General features: G+C 35.9%; 1 protein-coding gene across 2 annotated transcripts; it reads right to left on the bottom strand.

Annotated features, from left to right (window-relative positions):
• Positions 1-71: 71 nt before the first annotated feature.
• On the bottom strand, positions 72-26,350 carry ttc13 (tetratricopeptide repeat domain 13). 2 transcript variants are annotated; one of them, XM_051875050.1, is made up of 23 exons: positions 26,094-26,350; positions 24,723-24,817; positions 23,445-23,520; positions 23,289-23,359; positions 21,480-21,545; positions 19,213-19,305; positions 18,975-19,091; positions 17,978-18,088; positions 17,709-17,791; positions 17,467-17,608; positions 15,762-15,936; positions 14,783-14,939; positions 14,525-14,655; positions 14,298-14,430; positions 14,085-14,177; positions 12,171-12,254; positions 9,771-9,855; positions 9,188-9,294; positions 7,721-7,856; positions 4,321-4,400; positions 1,373-1,451; positions 1,207-1,286; positions 72-1,124 (listed from the first exon to the last, which is right to left on the bottom strand). In XM_051875050.1, exons 1-23 carry the CDS (start codon positions 26,260-26,262, stop codon positions 1,010-1,012), a joined length of 2,478 nt encoding a protein of 825 aa, XP_051731010.1. In that variant the 5' UTR covers positions 26,263-26,350; the 3' UTR covers positions 72-1,009. The 2 variants fall into 2 exon arrangements, with proteins under 2 accessions (XP_051731010.1, XP_051731008.1); XM_051875048.1 differs by having other exon boundaries at positions 9,188-9,297; positions 26,094-26,344.
• Between the last annotated feature and the right edge of the window lie 41 nt (positions 26,351-26,391).

The following is a 26,391-nucleotide window of genomic DNA, read 5'->3' as shown; positions in this document are numbered from 1 at the left end:
AAAAAAAGATATATTTTTGATTTTGCTCCACAAAAAAGGGATTAAAAACAGAGTAAACACAACAACACTGGTTTCTTTCAACTGATTTTATTGACTGTGGCTGCTCGATCAAATGAAGTCATAGATTTTCCATTTTAAAGGTTTTTTTTTTCTTGTGCGTTAAAGAACCCACCTTTATTTCCCCTCATGAAAAAAAAAAACACTGTTGTTCTTACATTTTCACAGGAAAAAATAAAGGAAATAAGTATTTTTCCATTAAGCACCAACCACATGAATGAGAAAACCGAAAAGCTACTTAAAATGGTCACTTAAGAAGATGCTAAAATAAAATTAAGGATTTATAAGATTAAGGAAAGGTAAGACTTTTTTGCCTTCATCAACTGAAGATTGAGGTTTAACTGTTTCCAGTGTTTAAGATCAGATGAACATCTCCAGAATCTCATCGCGCATTATTCAGTTGAGCCATTAAGTAGAGACGACAAAAAGAATAATAAAGAAGCCAGTGTGGACAGTAAACATGGTAAAATCTGCCTTTCAAACAACAAAAACATTTGCAAACATCTTTCCCCACTGTGTTCAAGTATTCAGAAAGGAACTCAGATCTGAATAATATTGCTTGATATACTCTTCAAAGGACATCTCTGCAACCAGTCACCGATTTGATTCTAAAACTAAAAAGCAACTGATGAATAATAATTTAATAAAGATTTTTTAATTTATATTCTGCTACATTTCCTGCTGTTTTATTTATTTATTTTTTCAACTCAGATTATGCTTGCAATTGCTGAACTTTAATTACATAATAAACAGCAACACAAATTTATATTTAATTTAAAATTTGAACAAAGAGTCAACTCTCTTCTCCATGTTTGTGGAAAGCTAAAATCAAAGAGAATTTGCACTGAAATTTGATATGTAAAACCATGTAAAAGTGAGAACTGTGAGCAAAGATGCCCTGAGTAGAGACGGCCCTTGTTTGAGTTTTGAATAATTGGATGGTATTTCAAGTTTAGGATTTCTTGGGACAGTGCGAAGATGAGTCTGTATTTAGAACTTCAATCATGGTCCTTGTTAACTGGAACGTCTCTGAAACTGACGGAAGGTTCTGGTACCAACTTGGCAAACTAATAACAGAGAAAGAAAGACGAAAGTGTTACTAGTATGAATGTGAGCATCAGTAATATAAGTTGTAGCTTCTTGTCATACCTCTTTAAATTCATCCAACTCTTGACGGTCTTACTGAAGCGATCTGGATTGGCTGTAGTCATAGCCTCGAAGTCAAACAGCTGGGTGACGAATCAGAAAAAGTTATGCATTGCAACAGATACTTATACAGTAACTGTAAGTGCAATAACATTATTTATGTCTTTACCTTTCCAGATGGGATTCGGCCCAGGACCTCTTTCCCACTGGCCATCAGAGCTCCCATGACGACAGAATACGCCACAACACTGGAGGAATAACAGCAATTTTAAATAAGCAGGTATAACAAACAAAGTTTTGAAATATAGTCTGCTGTTATTGAAAAATTGTTCAAGTCAGCATGAAATGGAAATGTACAATATCTATCTTCTAGAAGCATCTTAAAGGAGACCTATTATGCCCCTTTTTACAAGATGTAAAATAAGTCTGATGTCCCAAGAGTATGTACAGTATATGAAGTTTTAGCTCAAAATACCACACAGATAATTTTTTATAGCATGTTAAAATTGCCACTTTTCAGGTGTAAGCAAAAACGTGCCATTTTTGAGTGTCCCTTTAAATGCAAATAAGCTGTTGCTCCCAGCCCCCTTTCCAGAAGAGGACAGAGTTTCAAGAGCTCATGCTCCAGCATACCAGCAACAACTAAACAGGACAATCTCACGCACCAAAAATGTCAGAAAGGGATTTTATGTGCAATTTTTAACTAGGAAACTCTTGTTTACGATAATTTAGACTGCATGTAAGGGCAGCATCAGTTCTGGATATGAAGTTTGAGCATGAAGTGTTGGTATTGACCCATCTTTCAGAATCAATCTTTGTGAAAATACAGCATTGAACAGACCCTTGTTTGTGAAGCAGTCCAAATGATTGGCGCAAACGTAGACTTTACCTACTTTCTTTGGGACATTTCCTTCAAAAATGAAATTTAACCACAATGTCCTCAGTGACTCAGATGGCGGGAATCTAAGGAGACTCTTATGCTCATTGGTGCATCCCAAAACACAACACTTGTAATATCTCTGCTACAGTGAGGATACAGAAATGCCGGACTCTCTTAGTGCTTCTCACTCAGGGCTGTGTCTATGCTAATAGGGCAGATGGTTTTGGGTGGGGCTTCTCCCTATGATGACATCATTGTAGGGAAGAAATTGAATCTGCTCTTTTGAAGAGACTGCTTCTGATTTATGGGAATTATAAAAAAAAAAAAAAGGAGTGAGTGGATTTTTATCATTACAGGCTGGTTGTTTAAACACTGCGGACACACATAAGTGTTCAAACACCTTATAAAAGTGAATTTTGCATAATAGGTCCCCTTTAAATTACCTTATTGTGAACTATTAATCCAATGTTTTTTTTATTTGACCTTGTAATTATGAATCAAAATGTAATTTCTGGTGAAATGACAGACTTGTCTATGGTGACGTATGCCAGACTTTTCCAATCATTTAGTCTACTTAAAGGGGCTATATGTAGAATTGTTATTAGCGACACCGGTGGCCGTTAAGTGAACTGCAGCCAGCAACTTATTGCTCGTGCTCATGCACACGTAATGTACAAGAGACTGAACATGATTCAAGGCCCCAATATAATCATGGCGAAGCTCTTTTTCGTTCTTTGCTTAGAAGTAAAAAAAAAAAAAAAAAAATTGCATCACAGCGATATACTGTTACTTAACATCCCGACGCCATCCACACCGCTGAGAGCGACGTTTAGATAAATATGTAAATATGCGCTGCATGTTTTCCTCTCAATAGCAAAATAAAAAAATTAAAAAAGACAAAACAGCAGTTAAAGCATCTGATCATAGTGATGTGGATATGTTTGCACCAGCTCTCTGCGATTCACCTGCATCATGTTGACAGATGAGGTAATTAAAATTATAAAGTAAATTTGAGACTAGAGACTTTATAGATCTGGCTCTATGAGACTATAATTTGAATGAATCCCTTTTCTTTGCATGACACAATGACATTACATTACAGAATGGCTCTTTTCTGCATTATCCTGAATATTGTATAAGCATTTGTTTAATGTGTCATTGAACATAAGAGGAGCTAAACGTCACATCCTTTTGATTTTGAGTCCTTCACATAAAAATCAGTCTACGGGCTTTCATAGACAACCTAGGAAGTCAGGGAAGGATTCGTTTTTTTAAGTTTTGATACAAGCTGTTCACACATTGGCAATAAAAAAGCAATTAACACATGAAAATTCTTACATATAGCCCCTTTAAACTTAGCTCAGGTTCGTACAATCGACTGCAAGCTCACATTCAGATCTGCATCCATCCAACCAACAAACAATGGACAGAAAGAACCAAGTCCTCACCATCCTTTTTGATAATTCGTTACAATACGGTATAAATGATGTGATGCAAGTTCACTTACATCACTAGTTTAATGTTGCTTAATCTTTGTTTTGCGTATGATGGAGAAACTTGTCCAATCTTAGTAGGAGTAAACACATACGCAATTAATGATCAATTTATTAATCTGAAAGTAAAAATATTAACAAATCTATTTGCAATGTAAAACCGACAAATGTACTGTTATTTAGTTCACCTTTTAAAATATATCTAAATACATCTTTTAAATAGTATTTTTTAGCATGTATTTGGCAAATGCTTTTCTTATTCCTTTTCAATCCTTTAAAAAGTATAACTCTCAATATCAACACCTAAATTAATAAAAGCAATTATCTTAAAATGCTATTAACAATGCTTTGTATTGATTATGTATTAATTATTAATTCAGATCCCCAAACCCCTAGCACCCACCTATTTATTTCATGGTTTTTCTGACTTGAGATTTACCTATATTTATCTTCAAATTCCAAGGAACAACTTTTAAACCAATTTTAAAAAATAAACTTTGATTCTGCCTTGACAAAGCCTGAAAGTATTTAAACTGCTTTAAACTCTTATGCTTTGTCTCAGCAGAATCAAAGATTATTATTATTTTTACCTAAAACATTAATTAAATATGTTCATTTTAAAATCAATAAATTGCCAACTGATTTCTACAGTTTTTAATGCCACTCATAGACTAAAATTTAAAATCCTATTTCTCATGCAGGCATAAATATTCTTTAAACAGAGAAATTAAACTGTTTTCTTACCTGGAGCCTCTGGACAGTGGCATGAGGTTACAGAAGTAATACACCAGAGAAAGAATTAAATTACACACGGCATCTGCGTCCTAGAGAGAGAAAGAAAGGCAATGAATGCTACTATAATAACAGTAAACATCACGGTTGTATGTTTGTTTATATTTATTTATTTTAGTGCTGTCAATCGATTAAAAAAAATAACTCGATTAATCACAGTTTTTTCTGTGATTAATCACGATTAATTGCAATTAAAAACACTTACGTTTTTAATATATTTTATAATGTAATAATTTCACAATTAATCTCCAAATTAAAACAACATAAAGAAACAACATAAAGATAGTATATTTTAAATACTTGTTTAATGGCATCTTTTTATGAATGCCTTTCCTTTTCTTCCTAACAGATAGGAAAAATAGCCTACAGAAATTGAATAAAGTTACCAAACAGTCTGCACTGCATAATTTATAGCCTAAATTAAATATAGATAATCATTATTAAAGCTACAAAAGTTCTTTAGTCAACAGCAGTGAGTAATTTTCTCTGTTACCTTTGTTCTTTCATTATCTTCAGTAACAGACGGCATTAGTGGTTGCTGTCACTTTAAGAGGACATTCACAGACAGTACGTTCTCTTTTTCTCTTTTAGCGTTTAAATGGTTTAAAAGCATTTGCATGAATAAGTGCGTGATCATATGTAATGCTAGCCAAAGGATGACAGAAAAAAACGGACGCTGCGTTAATTGCGTTAATATTTTTAATGCGTTAAACTGGAAAAAAATTAATCGCATGCGTTAACGTTGACAGCACTAATTTATTTATCTCATTGCTTTGTCACTCTGTGACTGTGTTCTCTCGTGAAGTGTGTTCTAAAGTTATTAAATTGGAGAATCGCCGGTTTAATTCGTTTGAAGTGCTTGTGCTAAATGTTACTGTGACAAGGGGGATGAGGTTCAGTGGAGTCACAAACGGGAGAACGAGGCAGGAGACGAGCGGTGCATAAGTAGGTGAAGTGCAGCGTGACTAACACCTGTATCTTATTGCAGTGATTGGCATGGAAAGAATAAAAACTGACATGTGATGGGCCAAAGCAGAGAGAGACTGGTGGACTCGGGCACACAAAGAGGCTTGCTTGTAAAGCTAAAGACTGAAGAAAGTGATTGTTGCCATGAAGCACGAGTGGCGCTACTGTTTTTGTTTTTACACTCAAGAGTGGTTATAATAAATAGGACCTTAAGCCGAACCTGCCTTCTCCTCCTTATTTATCCAGAACCGTTACAGTTACACTTTCAGATAGAAAAAAAAAAAAAAAAAAAAAAAATCCTGTTATGCCCTGCTCTGGCTACCGTATATAGACCTCCAGTGCCCTATGCTGATTTTCCCCAGGGCCCTATGTTGAAGAGTTTCTCATTGGTCAACATTGATAAAGCGCTGATTGAGATTTTTTAACATCCACACAGATAATACAAATGATGCATTAGGAGTTGCGTTTACAGACTTACTAAACTCATTTGGAGTCAAGCAAAACGTCACCAGACCCACTCATTGTTTTAATCATACACTAGATCTAATCATATCACATAGAACCGGTCTTATATATATCATATCATATCATTTAAATGTGTCTGACGGAGTTGACACAAATTAAGTTCGGAAGTAAATAAATGAACATTTTCAGAAAAACCTGTTCCCTTGGTTCATTAGCTGAGACCTTTGTCTACAAATATATCATTTTGAAAATAATGTATTATTAAATAATAAAAACTAACTTATAAAACATGTTTTGTCCCTTATCTCAAGAATCAGTGTGTTATTTTAGACACAATATGGTCTGTTTTGTTCAGTTTTGCCAATGAAACTATAATTACAAAGCAGAACCGTTCATCTCCGCACAACACACAGCAGTGTTTGATTTCTGAATCCGCGTTTTAAATGAACCGAGTGAAACTAATGATTTAGCGGACCATTCATAAAAGACTTGTTGGACTTGAAATGACGCTTCACAGACTACTTTACTGATCTCTATCTTGATATCATACACCAATCATTCCGTGTAGCGCTGCTTCAGGTCCAACAAGCCTGAAGAGAACCAGCTGAATGAATCAGCTGTTTGAATGAATCGAATGAATGAACAACTTAACCACTAAGACATTTACCGCCACCTCCTGGCAGTTTTAGTTTCTTATTTAGAGTCTAATTTTATTAAAAAAAAAATAAATAAATTATATTTACATATTAATTACATTTTTTTTTTAAAGTATAGTTCACCCCAAACTGAAAAGTCCACAAGTTCATGTGTAATAAATTCTATGTTGAATCAAATCAAATATTTCTTTCTGAAGCTACTTTTTGTAATGTCTATTTGATGCTTTACACAATAATGACTGTGATTAAATTGCGATTAATTAGATTAATTAATTGCCACATCATGTAATTAATTAGATTAAAAAAAAAAAAAAAAAAAAAAAAAAAAAAATCAATCGCTTGACAGCCCTGGAAAAAAAAAAAAATGCATTGTCATCACATGACTATCACTTTGCTGAATTGCTTAAAGGGATAGTTCACCCAAAAATGAAAATTCTGTCATCATTTACTCACCCTCAAGTTGTTCCAAACCTGTATGAGTTTCTTTGTTCCGTTGAACACAAAATAAGACATTTTGAAGAATGCGGGAAACTGAACAGTTCTGGGGCACCACTGACTTCCATAGTATTTATTTTTCCTACTATGGAAGTCAATGGTGCCCCAAAGCAGCCTGGTTACAAACTTTCTTCAAAATATCTTCCTTTGTGTTCAACAAAAAGAAATGAATACAGGTTTGGAACAACTTGAGGGTGAGTAAATGATGACAATTTTCATTTTTGGGTGAACTATCACTTTAATTCAGTTGTCCAGTTACCATAGTTTAATATGCATTTTAATGCACTTTTGTATAAAAAAATTTTATAAAAATCTCTTAACTTTTGGCAGACTGTTTAATAATGAATCGAGATGATATAAATTGCAGCATAAATTGTATATATATGATCTAATGTTTCTTATAAAATATTATAAAACTGAAAAATGAATATTGCTGTCATCTAGGAAAACAGACAGAGAGAAATGGGTGTAACAGTGTAAGTGGGACTGTTAGTGTGTGTGAGCGAGAGAGACAAGACACACAGGTCACAGAACTCCAATGATTCTCTGTGTAACAGGTCAGACAGGTGCAGATTCCAGAGCTGTGAGCACTGCAGTGAGACTGCGTTTACGTGACACTGAATTAATTTGCTTTAAGATAAGTGACTAATGAACACACGCCAGCAGTCACACGACAGGTTTAGCAGGAGATAGAGGAGCTTGTGAAATTGATGCTCAGAGGTGTACGGAGAAGAACAGAGACTGACAGACACGCAAACAGATGTCCTTACCCCTAGTTCAGTGGAGAGCATCAGGGTTTTGCCTTTGGCAGTGAGATCTTTATAGAGAGCTTCAATTTCTGACTGATACTGCTGCGTCCTCTCATCTGTGGTCTGAGTTTCTACTGAAAATAGCATGTTTCCCACTCTAACACACACACACACACACACACACACACACACACACACACACCACAAAATCATTAGCATATGACACAAAATAAGGGCCGAAACAAGCATGTAAAAACACTGTACAAACTGCTAAGCAGCCTTTACACATTGTTGCATTAGGAACCATGTGAGAAAAAGAATGGTAAAACTGGCTATTTTATTACAGAAGTTGATTAGTATATGTAGATTAAAAAAATAACAACTATATGGATAAAGTCCCCTGATGAAAAAAAAATGATGGATGGCTGATATTAGCAGGCTGGATTTAGAGAGTTTCTGAGAGACCCAAAGTTTAGCTGGCTAGTTTAGCTGTTTTTTTCAGCAGCGTTTGAAGATAAACTTTGATGTTGGCTGGATAAACCCTTGTCTAAAAGTTTAATATGGTTTTAAAAAAGCTTTCAGAATGATTCTAGCATGTTTTAACACTGCTAGCATGATTTAGCATATTTCTAACCTGTTTTAACATGTTGTTACCCTGTTTTACATGTTGCTAGCATGTTTTAGCACACTGCTAAAAACTTTTAGCATGCTGCTAGCAAGTTTCTAACATATTTTAGCACGTTGTCCTAGGCTAGTTGTTACACTTTGCTAGCGATAAGACAGCTTAAATACTCTATATGAGTTATGTGAAAGTTTTTACCCCCTCAAAGGAAGTCATTGGGAATTTGGTTCTGTTCGGAAGGCCGATATTCCATAAGTAGGATCGTGCCCGTGTCACAAATTCACGACCCTCAACAAAATATTTTAATTTATTATTGTTAAAATTACAAAGCAGATGGTCAGTTTGATTTATTTTAATTAATTACCTCAAACTGCCCAGTTCAATAAATCGATTCAAAACTTAATTCAATGATTTGTTTGTGTCATCATAATGGTCTCCAAGTCTCCAAGTGGCATTTTTCACATATTTAAATGTTTTTGTACAAATATATTTAAGTAAATACAGTAATATAGTATTTGACTACTTATGATTATATTGGTGCATATTAAATATTTATTTAGTGAAAAACAGTGTGGAAAAAAAATCTAGATATCATGAAGCACATACAGATATAGATAACCTCTCATAACTGTGTGCATTTAAGAATGTCTGAAATATATAATTTTCATACAATCTGTTCCCTGAAGCATTATATTATATTAATCATATTAATCATCTGCTCCTGCAGAAGCCCATCCACACACCTGCATATGAAAGTCAATAGAATAGAAAACATGGCCTGCTCCATCCCATAAACTGAAAATATACTAAAGAACACAAACTTTGAAGGCATAATATTTTAGAATAATTCAGGTGGAAGTTCTCACCGATCTCCGGTGATGGTGATGGTGAAACCGTCGTATTCTTTCCCAGGATCCTTCATACTGGGCACTTTAGAATTGACTGTGAAACCATCTCTGGTTTTACTGTTGAACTGCTTCAGATATGAAAACACGCACAGAAACATATCAGAGAAACTATCTTCATGCGGTTTATGAAAACTTGCATGTTTATTATAAATGTGGCTATTTAAAAACACAAAATGTAAGTGTGAAATATCAATCGTAGTTATGAACAGGCAAATAAAATTATGAGCAATCATTTCCCATGTGTTTATCAGAGGCTACAACACTCAAGATTAGAAGTTCTTTATTAACACAGATTTAGTATTATCATATGAAAAATATGAATGTTGAAAAAAAAAAAAACATATCTTGACATTAATTACTGGTAATCTATTAGGATGAGAAAGATGTTTTTAGTCTTTCATACAGTCAGACCTTGTCTAACCCAAAAGATTGTTAAAATTGCATTTGTTTAGCACACAAATGATCCATTTAATGATAATAATTAGGTGATTAAAACACTGTGACAAGCAGCTGTAAAACTCTTGTTTAACACTCATGTTACCTTCATGATGGGCAGCAGATCCTCCACTTTATTAACATTTTCCAGAGCCTGCTTGACTTCCTGAAGGCCCCGAGGGTTATACGCCCTGATGGAGAGAGGACACATTTATCAACATGAATATGGTGTATTTATAAATGGACAAAGAATAAAAGATGAATGAATCATTTTACAAGGCGAATAAAATACACTATATTGCCAAAAGTATTGGGACACCCCTCCAAATCATTGAATTCAAGTGTTCCAATCACTTCCATGGCCACAGGTGTATAAAATCAAGCACCTAGGCATGCAGACTGCTTCTACAAACATTTGTGAAAGAATGGGTCGCTCTCAGGAGCTCAGTGAATTTAAGCGTGGAATCTGTGACAGGTTGCCACCTGTGCAATAAGTCCATTTGTGAAATTTCCTCACTACTAAATATTCCACGGTCAACTGTAAGTGGTATCATAAAGTGGAAGCATTTGGGAACAACAGCAACTCAGCCACGAAGTGGTAGGCCATGTAAAATCACAGAGTGAGGTCAGCGCATGCTGAGGCGCACAGTGCGCAGAAGTCGCCAACTTTCTGCAGAGTCAATAGCTACAGACCTCCAAACTTTGTGTGGCCTTCAGATTAGCTCAAGAACAGTGCGTAGAGAGCTTCATGGAATGGGTTTCCATGGCAGAGCAGCTGCATCCAAGCCTTACATCACCAAGTGCAATGCAAAGCGTCGGATGCAGTGGTGTAAAGCACGCCGCCACTGGACTCTAGAGCAGTGGAGACGTGTTCTCTGGAGTGACGAATAACGGTTCTTTGTCTGGCAATCCAATGGACGAGTCTGGGTTTGGCGGTTGCCAGGAGAACGGTACTCGCCTGACTGCATTGTGCCAAGTGTAAAGTTTGGCGGAGGGGGGATTGTGGTGTGGGGTTGTTTTTCAGGGGTTGAGTTTGGCCCCTTAGTTCCAGTGAAAGGAACTCTTAATGCTTCAGCATACCAAGACATTTTGGACAATTTCATGCTCCCAACTTTGTGAAAAAAGCTTGGGGATGGACACTCCCTGTTCCAACATGACTGAGCACCAGTGCACAAAGCAAGGTCCATAAAGACATGGATGAGCGAGTTTGGTGTGGAGGAACTTGACTGGCCTGCACAGAGTCCTGACCTCCACCCGACAGAACACCTTTGGGATGAATTAGAGCGGAGACTGCGAGCCAGGCCTTCTCGCCAACATCACTGCCTGACCTCACAAATGCACTTCTAGAAGAATGGTCAAAAACTCCCATAAACACACTCCTAAACCTTGTGGAAAGCCTTCCCAGATGAGTTGAGGCTGTAATAGCTGCAAAGGGTGGGCCAACTCCATATTAAACCCTACAGATTAAGAATGGGATGTCATTAAAGTTCATGTGCACGTAAAGGCAGGTGCCCCAAAACTTTTGGCAATATAGTGTATGTACCTGTTTGACTGGTGTGTCAGTGAATGAGCAGAGTATGTAAATGGATGAGTGATTTACACTAGCACTGAAATGTTTAGAAACAGTAAGATTCTTTTTTTATGTTTTTTAAAAGAAGTCTCTTATGCTCAACAAGGTTGTATTTTTTTCATTAAAAAATAATTACATTCTTTTGTAATGTTATAAATGATTTTACCATCAATTTTTATCAATTTCATGAGTCCTTGCTAAATAAAATTATTAATTTAGTAAAAAAAAAAAGAAAAAAAAAAAAGAAGAAGTGTATGTAAAAGAATGAGATGCTTGAACAAATTAATAAATTAATGAGCTAACACTTTACAATAAGGTTCATTAGTTAAACATTAGTTAATGTATTAACTAACATGAACTAACCATGAGCAATACATTTGTTACTGTATTTACTAATCTTCGTTAACGTTAGTTAATGAAAATACAGTTTTCTTTGTCTGTTCATTAGTTAACTTATGTTAAGTAATGAACCTTATTGTAAAGTGTTACCATCAATGAATTGCATATTGTTAATGAATAAGGTTGTGAATGAATGAAGGTTGTGAATGAATGAATGAATGAATGAATGAAGGTTGTGAATGAATGAATGAATGAATGAAGGTTGTGAATGAATGAATGAATGAATGAAGGTTGTGAATGAATGAATGAATGAATGAAGGTTGTGAATGAATGAAGGTTGTGAATGAATGAAGGTTGTGAATGAATGAAGGTTGTGAATGAATGAATGAAGGTTGTGAATGAATGAATGAATGAATGAAGGTTGTGAATGAATGAATAAAGGTTGTGAATGAATGAATGAATGAAGGTTGTGAATGAATGAATGAAGGTTGTGAATGAATGAATGAAGGTTGTGAATGAATGAATGAATGAATGGCTTTTGCCAGTATTTAAAAAAAAAAAACTCCTGCCAAAAAAACAAAACAAAACATAACTCACCCATGATAAACCAGTATTCTGTCCTTTACGAAGATGAGAATACTACTGAAATACTCCAGATATCTGATATTTATGATCTGCCCTCTGTGAAACAACAGAAAAGCAATTAAAACACTATAAAACAACCAAACCAATTGGTTTAGGTCTGTTTCATATGGAAGCCCATTTCCACTACATAAGAAAAGAAAAACATCATGCACTGGTAAGTCATAATTATGATATAAATAGTCGAAACTATGACTAAATCGAAATATTGACTTATGTCATAATATTGGGTTAAATCATAATTTTGATTTAAGTCAGTATTCTGATTTAGTCATAGTTTTGACTATTTAAGTCATAGTTTCGACTTTTTGTCATAATTTCAACTATAAGTATTAATTTTGACTTAAATCGAAAAGAATACTTGAAGTAGAAATTATGACAAAAACTTGAAACTATGAAAGAAAGTCAGAATTATGACAAAAAAAAAAAAAAAGATTATGACATAAAATATCAAAATTATGACATGCCAAATTTGACTTGTTAATCTCATAATTTTAGTAATAATCATGACTTATCAGAACATGTTTTTTTTCCTCATGTGGCAGAAATGAGCTTCCATAGTTTCAAACTATAACCATGAGCAATGAAAATTTTATCGGAATTTTATTGGCATGCAAGTTGACAGGTTAGAGGGGTGTCAAAGTCAATTTTTGCCCAAGCCACATCAGCATCATGTGTACCCTAAAATAAAAAAAACGCATCACATTCCTATTTCCATGGCAACATGTTAAGCTAGTCATGTGACACTTGACACTGTATGATTTGCGTAGGTCATCGGTTTCTTTTCTTTTTCTTCTTATACTTCAAATATTAACTAGATTGTGACATATTTGATTTTCCGATTCTCAAATATGTGTAAGTAAATGTAATGTGTTTTAAATACTTTTATAATGATTATGTTAGTTACTCGACAAGTCATATTGGGCTATGTACACCACCATGATTGTTTATGCTGCAAAGTCTTTTACACATATTTACACATGAATTCATCCAGTTCTCCCTAAAGACAAGAAAGTTATTGGCCAGTCAACTTGGAGAAAAACAGAGAAACCTATATAGTTACAGCAAATAAAACACAATGTGAAATATATATTTGAAAGGTTATTTTCTCAATTATTATTGCAGCTTCCAAAGACATCAGTGTGTATTTTTACAAACTATGAATGTTTTTGCTAGTATAAGCACTTGGTGGCTGAAAACACTGAACAGATGTGATATATGAGGAGTGCTGCGCACATCTGTCTCTGGCTCAGTGCCAGCCAAAGCACAAAAGCAGATTTGAATTTAGCAGTTGATCACATGACGCACTGAACATTCTAATCACAACGGTGTGATTGTATACGTCAAAGGGTAAATATTTACAAGAAAAGTGCTTTGTTAATGCATGTGAATTTTGCTGGGAATCGAACCCATGATCTTGCCCCTGAATTTTAACATAATACAAATGCTTGAGCGCTTTTCTGATTGGCCACCAATGTTTTTAGCGTTCTGAAAGTGATTACAATGATATTGTTCCTTTGTATCGTTACCGTTGTGGCACGGAGAATTAGAACGATTATTAAAACGGCCCTTAAAAGCCAAACAAAGTTGTTAAAGGGATAGTTGACCCCAAAAATGAAAATTCTGTCATCATTTCCTCACCCTCAAGTTGTTCCAAATCTGTATAAATTTCTTTGTTCTGTATAAATTTTATTCTTCAAAATATCTTCCTTTGTGTTCAACAGAACAAAGAAAATTATACAGGTTTTGAACAACTTGAGGGTGAGTAAATGATGACAGAATTTTCATTTTTGGGGTCAACTATCCCTTTAAGCGATTAGCACTGGTAGCTTTACAGAGCAAATGACACGTTGTGGGCAGATACAACACCTGATGAGGTTAATGTGGTTGTTAAATCCTCTGCTAAGACTCCTGGCAGGCATCTGATCCAACCACAGCACAGGCTGGTCTGGATCTGCAATCCTACTCACACCCATGAACACACACACACAAAACAGCAAAGATCAATCATCAAGCCTAACACTTGGTAACACCCTCAACAGAGTCGTGAGAAGAGCTCAGGCATGTTGGCTGGAATCTGACCTTCTCCATTTCACTGCAATGTCAAACATGTCTCTCCACTGCAGCTGTCTGGTCTTTCCGTTGACTCGAACCTTCGAGTTACTCCAGGTGCGCTGCATGGCCTGCATTACCTCTATGGTGGCCAAACCCATCGCTACACAAACACAACACAACATTAAAAATGCAATTCATAAATACAATGACTTGAATACAAATTTTATTATTTAGTGATTTTCAAGAGCTCTGACCTCGGTGTATTCTGAGGTTTGGTAGGAACCCTAATGTGTCGTACTGCATCAGTGCGCCGAGGTGATCGGCTGTACAGATGAGCTTCTGAACTTCAGCAGAGTAACTGTCAAAGTTCTGAGGTAGAACATCTCTACAAGACAAAGAGAGACAACGTGGGAATAAAAAAAAAAGTTACGATGTGAAAAATACATATAAATAAGATTAAAATGTCCCTGATTCCCAATAACACAAAAGACTGATTTTGTTTGTAAACTCACTTAATATGAGGCTGAAGTCCAGGCTGTTCTTCATAGTCCTCGATGAGGAAGGGAAGATTTTTGGCCCAGTGGTTCTTAAAGTTTCCAGGCAAATCCTGATCAACATTATATTCCGCAACAGGTACATCCAGATGAGAGTGTAAATAACGAGAGTATTCTATCACGAGAAAGAAACAGAGGCATATTTCAACTTTAAATGGTTTATTATCAAAAAAATTCATATATGAGCTTCCGTTTGAGCTTCTGCAACAACCAATGAGGTTCATTCTCATGTGTTGCACAGCACGTTTGAGCTTCAACTAGAACCAATGAGGTTCATTCTCGTGTGACACAGCACGTTTGATCTTCTGCAAGAACCAATTAGGTTCATTCTCAAGTGTTACACAGCACGTTTGAGCTTCCGCAAGAACCAATGAGGTTCATTCTCGTGTTTCGCAGCATGTTTGATCTTCTGTAAGAACCAATTAGGTTTGTTCTCGTGTTACGCAGCACGTTTGAGCTTCCACTAGAACCAATGAGGTTCATTCTTGTGTGTTACGCAGCATGTTTGAGCTTCCGCAAGAACCAATGAGGTTCATTCTCGTGTTAAGCAGCACGTTGGAGCTTCCACAAAAATGAGGTTAATTCTTTCTTGTGTTACACAGCATGTTTCAGCTTCCGCAAGAACCAATGAGGTTCATTCTCAAGTGTTACACAGCACGTTTCAGCTTCCACAAGAACCAATGAGGTTCATTTTCATGTTACGCAGCATGTTTGAGCTTCTACAAGAACCAATGAGGTTCATTCTTGTGCTACACAGCACGTTTGAGCTTCCGTTTGAACCAGTGAGGTTCATTCTTGTGTTATGCAGCACGTTTGATGACTAATCTTGATGACTAACACAAAATAGTGAAGCAACTGAGAATTACTGACCTGTTAAGCACTATGTAATGTTTGTTAATGATATAATCAAAGTTATTAAAGAGCTCTAATTTCTCACCTCTGAGATATTTGACTTTGAGATATTCAGAGCTGGCTTTCTGTCCCAAGAGAGGGTCATTGAGCATGACTTTAGTCTGAGCTTTAATGCCCTCGTAGAACTGACCCATGGTCACATGACTGAGACCCTTCATGTACTGACACACCTCATTATAGGGCTCCAGCTGCAGACATCTCTGAAAGACAACATGATAAAGACACAAGTGAAACAAACAAACAAACAACCACAAGACTCTGAGCTCATGACAGCAGATGACACACATCCACCAGTGAACTGTCAACATCTCATCAGAATAACTGAAAAACGTGTTCGTTTTGTGATTCAAAACAAGAAATTAATAAAACAATACAAGAAATACAAGAATGAAAAATACTGTGTATATAATAAACAACCATGTATAAGTAACATAATGACAATGAACTTTTTCATTTAAAAAAAAAAAAAAATCAATGTTATTGATGTTGCAAAGAGGGAATTGCACAAGTCATCCTGACTAAAGAAAGTCTAGCCGATATTCAATAAGGAGTCCAACTGACGCAAGCGAGTCTCCATTTAAATAAACAATGAGAGTTTGTAAAGAATTTGCCATTTTTTGCAGAACTATCCCTTTAAACTCTACGGACAGCATCTATGACGTGTTGTCATTTACCATAGAAGATCATTTCGACTCATCCCTTAGTTTGTAAAAACACAAAAATGTCAATGGTACAAGGCATTCCAGAGGCTTTTAAAGCAGAAATGTGAAGCTTGTATTTTTGTTAAAGCTTATATGAAATTACACTATTCTTCCTCATATTCATTCTACTTTAAAGTAACATTTCCAATTAAAAGTAAATATTTACTGGGAAATAATGTACAGCAGAACTTGATTTTACCCATCATGGATATGTGGCCATGGTTACATCAGCAGTGAAGAAAAGGCATAAAAATTTTACAAAATTTTGATAGAAGATTATGAAATTTGCACTGATTAATCCTGAACATTTATTAGATTAAGTAATGAGTCTACTTCATATTAATTTGTAGTTCATGTTTTCAAGGACTAATATTGCTAACATAAAGGTAATTATACCATAGTCTGTCTGAATACTCGATTCTGATTGGCTGGAAGGTGTGCATTAAAACCATTTAATGCACAGGTAGTTCCAGTCAGTTTAATCACCGTTCTGTATTAATGTGCTGCTTTCATTGAAGTGCACACACACGTCATTCGCACAAAGAGATCGGAGATCATGCTGCGCACACACAGAAACATACATGAGCACAGAAACTTGTTATCAACGCTGCTATTAATGAAATCGCTACATTATATTTCTCAGCAACGAGGGGGGAATATTGCTGTTTTTGAAGTAATTAAACTCACAGCTTCATTGCTAGTAGAGAAACGCTGCACAGACACAGGTAATTCACACGCACATCTCTCTCTCTATCTAAAGAGACATAATTAACAAAAATAACCATTATTTTTACCCTTGTAGTCAAATATTGTGCTGCAAACTTTAATAACAGCTTTAACTTCTCAATGTTGGCAAATGACCATGGTATAATCGGGATAATTCACGGCTAGCTGTGCATTACACGATTTGAATGCTTTGCGTCGTGCAGTTCTTTGCCTCCGCATAGTGCATTATAATTGTTTAATGCACAGTTAGCCGTGGATTATCCCTTACAAACAACACATTTATGACACACACATTTGATTTACCTTAAAGTTGCCGATGGCCTCTTGCAGGCTGCCGTGGTGGTACAGCATCATTCCCCTGAGCTGGAGTGACTGAATGTGGTTCTGATCCAGTAACAGAGCTTTCTGGAAACTCTCCATTGCATTCTCGAAATCACCCAACTCCCTGACCAAACAAACAAACACACACACACATGTAAATTGGCTCCAGAGGAACATTTAAAAGGACTGACTGTTAAAATCATCATGTGTCAGTAGCACCACACCTGTAAGCCTGACCCAAGCTTTTATATGCATCTATGAAGTCCGACTTTAATTTGAGAGCTTCTTTAAACACCTCTATGGCCTCCTGCATGCAGAAAACAACATTTTAGTAGTATCATAGACTGTAAATTTTGTCAATTACAGTAAATATAGTCTACTGCCCAATATCTCTTTAAATGTCAGTCCAGATGATCTTACATCTAAACTGCATATGTTTTTTGAATCAGGGCATTCTGTATTGCAGTTTGTGATTTAAAGGGTTTTTTTTTACTTTAAGGAGACCCCTGTGGAAGAATGTCAGCCCTTTATAGAGCATAGCGATGGGCTGGTTCTTCTTTAGCTCTAGAGACTGCTGGAAATCATCCATTGCTGCCATATAATCCTGAAAAACAAGGAGAGAAAGGAAGACGCCTGTAAATCTTATTCATCAATGAGCACTTCTTTTTTTTTTTTTTTTTTTAAATAAATTATTCTTATTTAGCAACAACTACTTTTTTTCAGCAAACATGCATTAAATTGATCAAAAGTGACAGTAAAGTCTTTATTTACATTGTTACAAAATCAATCATATTTCAAATAAATGCTGTGCTTTTGAACATTCTATTCTTTAAAGAATCTTGAAAAAAAAAATGTATCATGGTTTCCACAAAAATATTAAGCAGAAAAACTGCTGAAAACATTGATAATAACAAGAAATATTTCTTGATCTTTCAGAAATCATTCTAATATGATACTGAAGACTGAAGTAACAGGGAAGACGCATTAGCAACATTTTGGCAAAATTTTATGTGCAAAAAAGGTCCATTGTCTATTGTTAGTAGTGTAGTGTATTAATTTCTGTTATATTACAACATATAAGTTAGGAATTCATTTTAGCAGCTTGATTTCAATAAATGCTATTTTTGAATTGGTGAGAAAGTTCTAAAAGTTTCAGTTTATTTTTCATAGTACAATGACCTCTTATCTTTCTTAATTCCTTATGATAACACCCGTATAACTAAAAATTTGCACTGTATTTATCATGTATCAATCATAATTACTGTGCACTTGCATAATAAAAAAAAAAAAAAAAAATCTCTTCACATGTGCTAAAGCTGAAAAACTTGATGTTCCCAGACTCCGTACCCACGGCATATAGATACAGCGTTATCTTTGGGATAGACATTATATGAAGTGATCTATATGTTACAATAACACTTCAGTCTATTTAAGTCAAAACCAAAGTGCATCTTGACTGATAAGGCGGCTGCTGTATCAAGCGTGTGTACCTCTGATATGAAGAGCAGTGTTCCTCTGTGTCTGTAGAGTCGGGCTGAAGGCTGCAGTTGTATGGCTTTAGTCAGGTCTGACAGAGCTTCACTGATGCGGCCCAGAGGAGACAGAATCTGAAATCACATGCTTCATTATTAACACGAAATACTTTATAAGCACAGCCTTGGTTGATTTATTTCTAAACAAAAGGTTTTTTTTTTTGTGTGTGAAAGATTTCAATCCCTCTTTCCTTACCTCCGCCCTCTGCTCATACACTTCTGGTCTGCTGGGCTCCAGTGTGATCACTCTGCTCAACTCATACAGAGCCAAGTCTGCATTCTTTATGTCCTTTAGAGAGAGTGAGAGCTACTTAGTTCACTTTAAAATGAAAATTAAGTCATCGTTTACTCACCCTGGTGTTGTTCTAATGCCGTATGCTCTTCTTTCTTTTTCAGACCACAAAAGGAAAGATGTAAAAAAATGTCCCGCTCGCGCTCATCCCTATAATGGCAGTAAATAGTGAGGAAAATCAACCTTTTAAAAAAAGTCGCAAAAGTAATGTTGCTGTGTTTGAGCATAAACAGCATCTGCAGTTACGATGCTCAAAGTTCAATGCAAAGGGAGATATTTACTTCAGAAATGGCTGGTAGGGACTACAACGAGCTTCTTCCCGGGTTGGTGACATCACAAACCCACAAAAAATACATAAACCCTGCCCCTGGGAACACACAACAAAGAGAAGAGGAAGAGTTGTTGTAGAAGAGTGTTACCATGCCTTCATTTTACGCCAGACTGCTTTACAAACGAGGATCAATTCAATGCTGGATTTGCACAAAACATTAACATGACGGCAGATGCTAGTCGATGAGTTGAATCAACTCTACAGCAACTACATAAATTTATACACTAACCATTCAGAAATGTCCAGATGCATTCTAAAAGTTGTAACTTCTTCCTGAGTCTCTCCGTCAGTTTCCAGCTCCAGTTTGAACAATATAAGGCTGAACACCGTTACTGACAATCGCATTTTGGCTGCGTGAGATTCTCCAGTTTTGTTGTTGTTGAGCAACCGAAGCAAGAGCTGTTAAAGCTCCACCCTCTTTTGGAAAGGAGGCCGGGAGCAGCAGCTCATTTGTATTTAAAGGGACACACACAAACGGTGTGTGTTTGCTCACACCCAAATAGGGGCAAATTATAAATGATCTGTGGGGGTATTTTGAGCTGAAACTTCACAGACACATTCTGGAGACACCAGAGACTTAAATTACATCTTGTAAATGGAGAATTATAGGTCCCCTTCCATCTTGATTTCTCACAACTTGGGTGAGTCGGAGTGAACAGAGTCTCACAAACGCATACGTTGTGTTGCTGTGCACAGAAGTCCAACGACCAAGGGCAGGATTTTCATTAAATAACACATTACATTTGGTTTGTTTTTTACCAAACCCTATCATATACGCCCAGAACACTTGTAGTATATGACACGTGTAACATCAGACCATTCTGTGATACTTTTGTGTCTTTTTTTAAAAGCTTGATGCTGGTTGCTATTCACTGCAATTATATGGACAAGCGCAAGCGGGACTTTTTTTTTTTCTCATTTTGTGGTCCGAAAAATAAAGAATGGCATACTGCATTAGAACCACAGCAGGGTGAGTAAATGATGACTTTTTTTTATTATTATTTTAGGGTAAACTATCCCTTTAATTTGTACGTACAGCCATCAATAGGAGCATGAATATATTTAGTAGTGTTTGATAAGGGAACATACATACACTACCAGTCAAAAGTTTGCAATAATTACTTTTTTTTTTTATGTTTTTGAAAGAAGTCTTTTATGTTCGCCAAGGCTGCATTTATTTGATCAAAAACACAGTAAAAACAGATTAAATATTATTACAATTTAAAATAACTTTTTTATTTGAATACATTTTAAATGTAATTTATTCCTGTGATGCAAAGCTGAATTTTCAGCATCATTACTCCAGTCTTCAGTGTCACATGATCCTTCAGAAATCATTCATATTATCAATTAATAATGGTGCTCAGTTAGTAATAATAATTCTTATTATCAACGCTGAAAACAGTTTTTGCTACTTAATATTTTTCCTCAGGATTCTTTGACGAATAGAAAGTTCAATGAACAGCATTTACTTCAAATAGAAATCTTTCTTAATTTTGTTGTTGTTGTTGTTGTTGTTAAGTCTTACTTAACCCAAACTTTTGAATGATAGTGCATTATGGTTTCCAAAAAAAAAATGTTAAGTAGCAGTAGCACAACTGTTTTGATTGAACATTGATAATAATAAGAAATATTTCTTCATCATGTGACACTGAAGACTGGAATAAAAATACAAAATCATTCTTTTAAATGGTAATAATACTTCACAATATTACTGATTTTACTGTATTTTTGATCAAATACATGCAGCCTTAGTGAGCATAAGATACTTCTTTTAAAAACATTAAAAGACCTTAATTATACCAAACTTTTGACTAGTAGTTTAAAACAACTGACTTACCTGCAGACTCTTTTTGCCATATGCTATTCCCCTTCCATAGATGGCACTGACCAGTTCAGGATCTCCCTGAGGTGACAGAGGACAGTCCTTTTGTAAAAGTACTTATAATAAGTCCACTATCACTGCACAATCATCGCCTTGTTAACTATCACTACTCAATGAATGTTAGAATGTTTCTGTTGTTATACTCTCAACTGTATGCATAATTGATACAGTAATATTTCAACATGATTTGTCCTTCACAACTTTCACTTCTAGAATGTGAATACATGGGCTATTTTAACTGATTGGATCATGAAATGTTTCTAATAACAAGGTTACCAAGATAATCAAGGCTGCGTTCCACTCCAATTTTAGAAATGCACTCACAAACTTCCCTAAGCACTTCCCCTCAGAAACTTCCCCTGCCATATTTAAGTGCGTTCCACTTCGTGAAGTGGACGAGGGAAGTTTATATGGACAGACCCTCGTCCCCTTGATTTTGACAGAGGGAGCGAGTCTACTCTGATGTACACTTCAAGGAGCTCTATATCGCACAATTCAACTTGATTGTGACATCACAGCAGATCACGCTTAACTGAAGTTTATGATTTATTAATTATTTTGAGAATTAATCGCATAATAGTCTATAATATATTAATTATGTTGAGATTTAATCGCATAATACAACATAAAACAAATTCATAAGTAAAAAAGGGGTTTAAATAATAAATCAGCTCCATAGTGAATTCCAAGTGATCAAGGGCTTAGTGCATTTCATTTAAACCTTATGCACGAGTTCCGCCAGTAGTGGGCACTCATGCAACGTAAGCAATGACGCACATCTGAGTCCACGAGACGGAGGGAAGTTAGTGAGTGAAGGGCATAAAAATTTGGAGTGGATCACAGCCTAAGTGAGTAGTATTCGGATGGTCATGTGACCTCAAAATGACGGCTCCTATGAGGCGACCCGCTGTCACACCGTGACAGACGTTCTATACAGACTCCGAATATTATAACTATGGCAAAACTATTAATGCTAAAATTAATCTGTGTAACCTGACTAATCAATAGACAAACCAACAATACAACAAGTGACAGTTGTTATGCAAATGCCTTTTTAATAACTTTTAAAGTTTATTTATCGCATTTAATAAGACATTAGACATGTCTTTTGATTATTTTCAGATTCATCTTGCATTATTAAAGGGACAGTTCACCCAAAAGAGGAAGAGCCAGGATATTTTTAAATATATCTCCGATTGTGTTCGTCTGAAAGAAAATAGTCATGTACACCTAAGATGGCTTGAGGGTGAGAAAATCATGGGATAATTTTAATTTTTGGGTGAACTATCCCTTTAAGACATTAACAGCAGTCAATTATAGGAATTATTACACTGAAATATTACAAGATTACTTTAATTTTAAGCCCCCAAGTCGGTTTACAAGTTCAGTTAAGTTTACTAGTAATTACGAGTTCTACAAGGATGTGAATGCTTTTTACAAGTCAGAATCTGGTATTAACGTGGTATAAACAGACCTTTATATAAAGGCTACACATATGATTTTAATAATTTTAAACATTTTTTTTTTTTTTTTTGCTGCTGCTACTGCTAATAAAAGCAAATGCCTGCTGTACACTAACTGCCTAAAATAATACCTAAATCGCTATTTGGCTATTAGTTAACATTAATCAATAGTTTGAGTGACAATAGCCAAAAAGGGAAGTCCTTTCAGAGACGGAGCAGGTTTTTTCTATTTTGGAATAATGGAATAATGCCGAATAAACATTGTATCATTATGTTTACATCAGGCCTCAATGAAACTGACCTGTAGCAGTAAGGAGAAGTGTTTGATAGCTTCATCATAGAGGCCATTTCCAATGAGAACGTAGCCTATAGCTGATATAAAAACAAAAGAGCATTTGAGGTTTACATCACATAAAAACATATGCAAAAGACAATGACAAATATCTTTGGCACATACCAAGTTCTTCATTGGTATTTTGGTTTTCTACAGCGAAAGGAAACCTACGCTGTTCGACAAACAACTTTGCCTGATTCTGTGGTGACAGAAAGAGAGAAAGAAAGAAAAACATGTCAGGAAGTCTGTTGACCTCTTGCAATCAATCCAACCCACCGGTGGTTACAAAAAAAATGCAAAGGGATCCACAATCACAGAGAATGAGAAAAACTTTTTTTTGCTAAATAGGAAGTGTTTTGGTTTTGACACTCTTTATTCATGTGTCTATTTACAGTGTTCTAAGTTTTTAAAGAGATGTTTAAAGAATAGTTCACCTGAAACCGTGTTTTATGCAAATTACTAACCTTGTGTACGCGGTCGCTCATTTAGAAAACTCCAAATTCACTGATGTAAGAACAAGGTTAAAGGGTTAGTTCACCCAAAAATGAAAATTCTGTCATTTAATTACTCAACTTCATGTTGTTCCAAACCCGTAAGACTTTCGGAACACAAATTAAGATATTTTTGATGAAATCCGAGAGCTTTATGACTCCTCAATAGACAGCAACTTAACAACCACTGTCAAGGTCCAGAAAGGTACTAAAGACATTGTTAAAACCGTCGACATGACTACAGTGGTTCAACCTTAATGTTATGAAGCGTCGAGAATACTTTTTGTGCGCAAAAACAAAACAAAAATAACGACTTTATTCAACAATATCTTCTCTTCTGTGTCATTCTCTTAAGCTGTTTACGTCCAGCGCTTCCAGGTTTTACGTCAGAACAGCGACTCATTATTGGCCAGATCCTGCGTCAGCATCACATGCATGAGTCGTGCTGCTCACATGAACAGCGTCTGCCAATACTGAGCCGGTAACCGAAGTTCTGGCTCAGTACTGCTTCTGAAGATGAACAAACTAACCCTTCAAGAACAAATCCATGTGCGTACACACATTTTGTGAATTAGGCAGAAATTTTACGTGAGAAGTTCTCCTGTGCATATAAATACAAATAATCCATGCGATTATTAGGGAATTAGACCTATCGTCTCCTAAAAGAAAGAACCGATTTGGAACGACCTGAAATGAGTAGTCAGTAATTCCACTCTTAATTCCTGCATGAACTACTATACATAGGTTTGTAACTAATTTGCATAATGCCAGCTTATGGTCTTCACTGGCTGACCATAAGTGAATCAAATGGGTTTGGAACGAAACAAGTAAATAAATAAATAATGACAAAATTTTCGTTTTGGACTGAACTGTTCCTTTAACTGTGCAGTATAATGCAAATCCAACTCACAAGTATTTTTTCTGCATTGAGTGAAAAGATGGACTCGCAGGGAGGGTTGCTCCCCTCTTCACAGTCTGGATCCTCCAACTGCAGAATAGATGACTCTGAGGGACCAAAGAGAAAAAAAGAAAAAAAAAGAAAGAAAGCAAAACAGTTACTGGATGTGACAAAAGAAAAAAGAAAAAAGAAAAAAAAAAAAAAAAAAACCAAACGATTTTAGCTGTTTCTCAAATGACGCACTATATACTATGCACCATGTACTCAACTTATTTTGTCATTCAATATCTCATAGGCCCTCTCCCTCCGCTACATAAGAAAAGCTGTGACAGTTGAGTGCATAAAGTGTCTGACATTCGAAATCTCATACTGTCTGAGTAGGTACAACATTTCAATTTACTTTGTGACCGTTAAAAAAGTATGTTGCTATAGTATGACTGTGTGTAGTATGACTAAAATCAGACGTATATCACTACATCTGCCATGCTGTCATTGTCACGAGACCTACAGTGCCAGTGTCAATAGTGTCATTCACTGCCATTTATAAATCCTGTCCTGTGGCCTCATGGGATAGTAAAGTGTCCACTGACTGCACACTACAGAATCTCGCCGGAAGAAGTAGGTCATCCGGGTACTTTTCACCTACTGTTTTTCGAATATTATGTATTTGGACATACTACTCTGTTGGCTTTTTTTTTTTTTTTTGCAAACTATATAGTAAGGAAGTATTCGATTACATTAGGTTCTTTTATGATGGATTACTTGGGATTGTGTTTTATGGCCCCTCCTTTGGATCAAAACAAAACCTGAAACAGAATCCCAAGTCACAATGGTAACAATAGTTTTTGACAATACAATAGTTAGTTCCTACAGTTATTGTTACTACTGAAAATAGTGGACTCATACTATTTATACCCCAATTAAAACCATGGTGGTACTTAATGATTAACATATTCAAAGACCACAGGATTTACATATTCCTACATGTTAGTTACATGTTTGAATACCATGATATTACCATAGTATCATGTACAAATAACCATGGTAATACCAAACTACATCTGCTGAAACTAAGCAATCATGAACTCAGTGACACCCAATGAAAGTTTTCCTGCAGCATGTTTATATAGCATTAAGAAACACATGCATGAGGCACCAGTTTTATGCATTATGTGAGTTTCTACGAGCATTTTTATAGTTTCTGCACGAATGCTTTGAGTTTCTGCTGTATGGTGTGAGTTTCTGCATTTATAATGTGAGTTTCTCCTGTATGATCTTAGTTTCTGCATGTATGATCCCGTCAAGTTCGCGTCACTGTAAGCGGAAGAGAGTGAGACGCATACAGATATTCATCAGAAAGATCAGGACGTGGCAGAAGCTCACCGCAGTCCGCCGCATACTCCTCCCACTCGGCTGGAGAGCTGCAGCCGTGCTTGTGAAGGTCACTGTTGAAGAAAGTCAAAGTGGAGAAATACTCGCTGGATAAAATAGCTCCACATAAGTACAGCAGCGACAGAGCCGCCAGCACAACACCCCCGCCAGCAGGTGCCATGTTGTGAGTAAATGTTATGAGCAGGTGAGGAACGGTTTAGTAGTCTGGGTAATGTAGTTGCGTGGAACTAAATCCCTACTTCCGGCAGTGGCGGTGGTGGAGAAATGAACTACATTTCCCGTCAGTAGC

The sequence above is a fragment of the Ctenopharyngodon idella genome, chromosome 20 (assembly GCF_019924925.1).
Source record: "Ctenopharyngodon idella isolate HZGC_01 chromosome 20, HZGC01, whole genome shotgun sequence".
In the NCBI taxonomy this organism is placed as follows: domain Eukaryota; kingdom Metazoa; phylum Chordata; class Actinopteri; order Cypriniformes; family Xenocyprididae; genus Ctenopharyngodon; species Ctenopharyngodon idella.
Note: the sequence above shows the minus strand (reverse complement) of the source record. Positions and strands in the feature narration are given on the sequence as shown.

Coding starts and splice junctions, on each gene's coding strand:
- ttc13 (XM_051875048.1), bottom strand. CDS start 26,262: ATGGCACCTGCTGGCGGGGGTGTTGTGCTGGCGGCTCTGTCGCTGCTG. Junction 19,306..21,479: donor ATGGCAAAAAGAGTCTGCAG/GTAAGTCAGTTG, acceptor CTCTCTCTAAAG/GACATAAAGAATGCAGACTT. Junction 7,857..9,187: donor ATCACCATCACCGGAGATCG/GTGAGAACTTCC, acceptor TGTGTGTGTTAG/AGTGGGAAACATGCTATTTT.